Genomic DNA, 7,204 nt, shown 5'->3' on the forward strand with positions numbered 1-7,204 from the left:
AATATTACAAATCTTACAACTGGTCGTATTGCGCCAGGACTTGATTCATCAACTAAGTTTCCCCCAAACTTGGCGTGGTTCGACAGGTTAAGATTCCTATAAATTTAAGATTCCTTCAATTGGCGAGCCAGCCAGGAGTCGAACCTAGAATCTTCTGATTACAAGATCCTATAATTTAAAAGATTCCTTTAATTGGCGTAGTCAGGCAGTCGGGGGGGGGGGGAGTACTGAAGGCGAAGGCGACCTTCGGAGGCCCAGGTGACGACGGAAAGCTTCGAAGATAATCGGAGGAGGTCGGGAACCTTCGGGAAGCTTCGGAGATAATCGGAGGAGGCCCAGAAGACAGCCGGAACCCACGGCTAGACTGGGGTAAGAAATATCTTTTTCACCCATTAAAAGTCTTAAAGCCGCATCAATCAGTACTTCGACCCTTGAAAAGAACATTTTTTATAGACTGTGTTAAATAAATCAAGTGCCAGTCGGTCGGTCAGACTATCAGGCGTGACTGGAAGATGAGTCACTGCAGTAACTAAAATAAAACGTCAGTCAGCGATCAAGAAAAGTTATGGCTGATCCTAATCAAAGTGTAGATTCAGAGCCTTTCGCAGACAGAAAATTACTCCCCACTACATCCAAGGGGGGTGCTGGAATACCAGATGTTTCTGTTGAAGATATGTTGGGGGATTGTAGATCTTTCACTCGTAGACATTTTAACCTATGTGAAACCTCAAAAAAAAATTGAATCAAAGTATGATATCCCCAGAGGACAGTGGTCCTTCAATAATATCAAGAGAGCATGGGGAAAATGCACACGATTACACGGTGCAGAACGTGTAAAATGGTCCCTGGTAATTACGGGACAGATACACAGTCAGCAAGAGGTCATTGTTAAAAATAAAAGTGATCATCAGCTTCAGTCCACTAAAGACCAACTAAGTGCAGTTCTTGAAGATTTGCAAGATGCAAAATCCAAACTTGAGCATTATGATGAAATTAGAACAGATTTGCAAAATAAAACCTCTGAACTCCAGCAGTTAAATGTTCAAATCGCAGAATTTCAAAATCAAGTTTTTGAAGTGGAGTCAGAATTCCAAAATCAAGTTTTTAAAATGGAGTCAAAATACCAACAGCTGCAATTAAATACTGAACGAAGTGATGATGAGTATAGGTCTACTAAAAAACAATTAATTACAGTTGTTGAAGAATTGCAAGATGCAAAATCCAAACTTGAAACAGATTTGCAAGATGCAAAATCCAAACTTGAGCATTCTGATGAAATTAAAACAGATTTGCAAGTTGCAAAATCCAAACTTGAGCATTATGATGAAATTAAAACAGAATTGCAAGATGCAAAATCCAAACTTGAAACAGAATTGCAAGTTGCAAAATCCAAACTTGAAACAGAATTGCAAGTTGCAAAATCCAAACTTGAGCATTCTGATGAAATTAAAACAGATTTGCAAGTTGCAAAATCCAAACTTGAGCATTATGATGAAATTAAAACAGAATTGCAAGATGCAAAATCCAAACTTGAAACAGATTTGCAAGATGCAAAATCCAAACTTGAGCATTCTGATGAAATTAAAACAGATTTGCAAGTTGCAAAATCCAAACTTGAAACAGAATTGCAAGTTGCAAAATCCAAACTTGAAACAGAATTGCAAGTTGCAAAATCCAAACTTGAGCATTATGATGAAATTAGAACAGATTTGCAAAACAAAACCTCTGAACTCCAGCAATTTCAAATCCAAGTTTTTAAAGTGGAGTCAAAATACCAACAGTTGCAATTAACTACTGAGCGAAGCGATGATGAGTATTGGTCCACTAAAAAACAATTAATTACAGTTGTTGAAGAATTGCAAGATGCAAAATCCAAACTTGAAACAGATTTGCAAGATGCAAAATCCAAACTTGAGCATTCTGATGAAATTAAAACAGATTTGCAAGATGCAAAATCCAAACTTGAAACAGATTTGCAAGTTGCAAAATCCAAACTTGAGCATTATGATGAAATTAAAACAGAATTGCAAGATGCAAAATCCAAACTTGAAACAGAACTGCAAGATGCAAAATCCAAACTTGAGCATTCTGATGAAATTAAAACAGAATTGCAAGATGCAAAATCCAAACTTGAAACAGAATTGCAAGATGCAAAATCCAAACTTGAAACAGATTTGCAAGATGCAAAATCCAAACTTGAGCATTCTGATGAAATTAAAACAGAATTGCAAGATGCAAAATCCAATCTTGAGCATTATGATGAAATTAAAACAGATTTGCAAGTTGCAAAATCCAAACTTGAGCATTATGATGAAATTAAAACAGAATTGCAAGATGCAAAATCCAAACTTGAAACAGAATTGCAAGATGCAAAATCCAAACTTGAGCATTCTGATGAAATTAAAACAGGTTTGCAAGTTGCAAAATCCAAACTTGAGCATTATGATGAAATTAAAACAGATTTACGAGTTGCAAAATCCAAACTTGAGCATCATGATGAAATTAAAACAGATTTGCAAAACAAAACCTCTGAACTCCAGCAGTTATCTTTTCAAATAACAGAATTCCAAAATCAAGTCTTTGAAGTGGAGTCAAAATACCGACAATTGCAATTAAAAACTGAGCGAATTGAACTTGAAAATTGCAAGTTAGTGAAAGAAAGATGTGTTTTAGAAAGAAATATAACCAGCGTGACTGAACATTGTAAATCTTTGACAAACATGCTTTCTGTACAAAAGATTGAACAAACTCAGAAAGCAGTCCAAGCCACCCACCGAGTGGCACAATCGGCAATTGCACAGCCGAGATCAATTGTTAAAAATAAATCATTTTCTCTGTCGGATGAATCAGACGAAGATAGTGTTCCTACAATACAAAATACTAAAGCAATTCGACTAGCCCCTTTAAAACGCAAACGGGTTAGAGTTGGAAGCAAAAAAATAGAAGAAGATGGTGAAACTATCACTAGAAACATATTTGACCACCAATGGGTTCATGAACAAATTGATCCTTCTAAAATTGACGAATGGTCCAAGGGTCTTCCACACCCTAAAAAGGGTGGTAAGATCACATGGGATGGAATTCACAGATTACAAGCCATTTACAGTCTCCACCCATTTGATGGAGTACAAATTCTGACTATCATGCTAGGTACTCGTATCAGTTCAACCCTTAGAAATGAAGTAGAAGTTGCCCTTGGAGACGATTTGCAAAATTTAGAAGCTGGTTGGCTAACAATCAAGAATTGGCTATTACAATTTCGCCCCCCGAGGACCAATTGGTCTAAGATCACAGCTTGCTTTCAAAAAAAGAATGAAGATATTCAGGATTTTGAGGAAAGATTTTTACGTACTTGGATGGAATATTCAGGGATGACACTCGACCAGGAAAATGACACATGGGATGCAAGCACTTTAAGTCCATTAAAAACGGCTTTTATAGCCGGTGTTAAACCTGGAGTTTCTGCTGCCTTGAATTTGGTTTTACCAGCTTGGGCCACAGCTGGCACATACCGAGACATAGTTGACCGATGCATTCAGATAGATCGTGGTTTGCACAATCAGGCAACTTTTAACACTGCAGCTGCTCAAATGCAGCCTATTGCTCAAATCCAGCCCATGTTACCTGCTGCTCCAGCGGCGGCTGTTGCAGCACCTGCAGGAATATCAGCAGTAACTACAATTTCACCACCAGCACCAGGGCAAACATGTATCCTTCCTCCATTAAAATCACGTAAGAAAATACCACAATGTCTTTCCTGTGGTAGAGTAGGACACTGGATGGCAAAATGCTATCAAAAACAACGGATGGATTCAAGAGATGATAATGAAGTAGACCATGTTCACTACAATACATCTCCACCTCGTGGTCAACCATGTAACACGTACCAACAAGACACACCCAGTATGGCTTCTGGTCAGCCCTACTGGCTAAGCAACTACAACCATGGTTTGCTTTTACAGTTAATCAACAACAGTATCATAATAGCCCAACTGTTTACCACATGGCTTTACAGAATCATCTCAGGCAACTGCCTGTTCGGCCTTCCACCATTATCCAATATGAAGATGATGTTCTGATAACCTCTATCAATAAAGATGATCATGACAAAGATTTACGGATGGTCTTGAACCACCTCAGTACTAACAGTCGCAAAGCTAGCTTTCACAAAGCACAAATTGCCCAGAAAGATGTTTACTTGGGACAGAAAATTTCCAAACGAAAAAGGGAACTTACTCAGAAGAGAACGGCTGCCATCAAAGCAGCTAAAGAACCCTCAATGTATCGCTAAAAAGTTGCCAAGAACTGTCAACTTAAGAAAACTGTCATTCTGAACGTTGCTTTATTAATTTAAAGAAATTAACATATCTTGTTAGCTGTGTTTCCTTTAACAGAATCGGCAAATTCATCTACAGAAAATCAAGATACAGCACAAGATTGGTTCAGTTATATATTTAATAAGTTATTGTATTTGATATTTTAAAATAAATGTTTGGAATTAGCCTGGAAATTAAAACTTCAAACAATGTGGAAGCTGGTTTAAAAAAAAAACAACAATCTTTGATTAAAAGCCAAAAGAACAGGTTGTTCAAAGAAATTTGATAACGGGAATTTGGCAGCAATCCAACTTTTACTCCCAGTCCATTTGAGTGACAAAAAAAAAGTTTAAAGATGCGAATGGCATCATTCCAAGCTATACGCCTCTTTTGTCTCTGTAAGAAAATTAACCCTTTCAACAAGCTTTTGTGTATTATCCAGAAGATGTCAAAGACTTGACATCAATTTTGATAATCATTTTACCATTTATTACTAGATCATATGTTCAACTTTTATTGTATAATCATTTGACAAGAAGTTATTATTAATTACCAATGTGATCAAATTTGATTAATTCATTAATTATAATAATTATTTTGAAATGCCTGTTGCAATGTTAATTCCATTTTATTGTTTAAAACTGCAATGATTCTTTGCGTTTTTACCTATCCTATCGCATTAATGATGTATTTTAATCTTTCCTGATATATCTCAATTTTTCGATTTATCAAAGGGCCGACTGTAGAAGCCAAGTATTTCAAATACAACTAGTATAGGTAAAAGATAGCTGTTTAAGCATAAATGTTGAGCCCCAGTTTTAAATACCCATTTATACAGCATAATTCACTTTTACTGAAGTCCGTTGTTCTGGCAAATGCATATTTTCAAGATAATGACACTGTCTTGTGCTAATTGTCAAGGTCAAGGGATTGAATACACAGCACCATTGTTCACAATGCAGATAACAGCTAGGTCAGAAAAGCTGATGTTGCACATTGAAGATGGACGGCTTGCCATCAAATCAAATGTGTTTGAGTCTAACCCAAACCAATTAGGATTATATTGGGGTGTAATTAGACGATTTAAGACAGATATGAAAGTGTATAACTAAAAAGTTTCGCCCGGCCATTTTAGGTTAGGTTGGGTTAGGTTGGGTTAGGTTAGGTTGGGTTAGGTTAGGTTGGGTTAGGTTATTTTAGGTTAGGTTAGGTTAGGTTAGGTTGGGGTTTTGTTGTCTTTGTGAGTATTGTCTTTGTAGCTTAAGTTTTGTCTTTCTGTTAGTTTAGTCAGTTTTTGCCTTTGATTCTAGTCTCCATTTTAGTTTGTGTCTTTTGGGGGTTGTCAGTTTAACAGTCTGTGTCAGTGATGTTAGTCCACTTTTGACTTTGAGTTTGAGTTTAGCTGAAGATTAGCTTTCTCTCTCTCTTCATGTTTCATTGCCAGACTTTGACCTTTAAAAAGTTACTTTCGAGCTGTCTGCCTAAGCAAAGAAAGATAATGTCTGTAATTCTCTGAAAGCTTTGAATTGTCTACGAATTGCCTTTTAAATGACTTTCAAATTGTAATCAAGCGACTACAAATAAAACAATTCTTTTTGGCACCTGAGGAGTTTATACTACAAATTTCTGCTGAGTTCCAGTATTCGCAAAGTGCTACTGATAACCGAATAGCAGAGATGATATAAATTCCTTCAACTATACACAGTCGAATAATACAAGGAATCGAACAACTTAACACAGTCTACAAATATTACAAATCTTACAACTTGTCGTATTGCGCCAGGACTTGATTCATCAACTAAGTTTCCCCCAAACTTGGCGTGGTTCGACAGGTTAAGATTCCTATAAATTTAAGATTCCTTCAATTGGCGAGCCAGCCAGGAGTCGAACCTAGAATCTTCTGATTACAAGATCCTATAATTTAAAAGATTCCTTTAGATGGGTCCTAGCCGGGGGGGGTGGGGGTGGGGGGGGGGGGGCTGGGGGGGTGGAGGAAATCGAGTTGCTGCTGCTATGGTCAAGGGGGAGCTGGAGCGAGTGGAGGTGGTCGAGACGGAGGTCTGCCGCCGTGGGGAACGGGCCGGGCGTGGGGTGCAGGCGCGTGGCTGGCCGAGGAGGGGTTATGGCTAGTCGGCGGGGGAGGGGGGCGGGTAGCCCCCTGATCCGGCTGATAACCTGGAATGTAAGGGGACTGAATAGGCCGTCAAGCGGGCTCACGTGTTCGCGCACCTGAAGGGGCTGAAGGCGAATGTGGTTATGCTCCAGGAGACACACCTGAAGGTGCAGACCAGGTAAGATTGAGGAAAGGGTGGGTAGGACAGGTGGTTTATTCGGGGCTGGATGCCAAAAATCGAGGGGTGGCGATCTTGGTGGGAAAGAAGGTGTCATTCGAGGCGTCGAGGATTGTGGCAGACAATGGCGGTAGGTACATAATAGTAAGTGATAAGCTGCAGGGAGAGAGGGTGGTACTGGTCAATGTGTATGCCCCGAATTGGGACGATGCGGGTTTTATGCGGCGCATGGTGGGTCGGATCCCAGACTTGGAAGTGGGGGGCCTGATAATAGGCGGAGACTTTAACACGGTGCTGGATCCGGCACTGGATCGCTCCAGGTCTAGGACGGGTAGGAAGCTGGTGACAGCTAGAGGGCTGAGGGGGTTTATGGACCAGATGGGAAGGGTGGACCCTTGGAGATTTGCAAGGAGAAGAATTGTCATTCTTCTCACATGTCCATAAGGCTTATTCCGAATTGACTTTTTTATTTTGAGCAGGGCGCTGATAGCGAGAGTAGAGGATACTGAGTACTCGGTGATAGCCATTTCGGACCACACCCCGCATTGGGTGGACTTAGAGCTGGGGGAGGAGGGGGACCAGCGCCCGTTGTGGCGC

At 39.6% G+C, this 7,204-nt stretch overlaps 1 protein-coding gene across 1 annotated transcript; it reads left to right on the forward strand.

Annotated features, from left to right (window-relative positions):
- Window positions 1–310: 310 nt before the first annotated feature.
- On the forward strand, window positions 311–5,917 carry LOC140408696 (uncharacterized). The gene is made up of 2 exons (XM_072496248.1): window positions 311–5,456; window positions 5,517–5,917. The coding sequence occupies exon 1, from the start codon at window positions 657–659 to the stop codon at window positions 4,077–4,079; it is 3,423 nt and encodes a 1,140-aa protein (XP_072352349.1). The 5' UTR covers window positions 311–656; the 3' UTR covers window positions 4,080–5,456; window positions 5,517–5,917.
- Window positions 5,918–7,204: the final 1,287 nt, after the last annotated feature.

This window comes from Scyliorhinus torazame, chromosome 3 (genome assembly GCF_047496885.1).
Source record: "Scyliorhinus torazame isolate Kashiwa2021f chromosome 3, sScyTor2.1, whole genome shotgun sequence".
Classification (NCBI taxonomy): domain Eukaryota; kingdom Metazoa; phylum Chordata; class Chondrichthyes; order Carcharhiniformes; family Scyliorhinidae; genus Scyliorhinus; species Scyliorhinus torazame.

Bases quoted from the DNA above. Each gene is read 5' to 3' on its own strand.
- LOC140408696 (XM_072496248.1), top strand. From the start codon at position 657: ATGTTTCTGTTGAAGATATGTTGGGGGATTGTAGATCTTTCACTCGTA.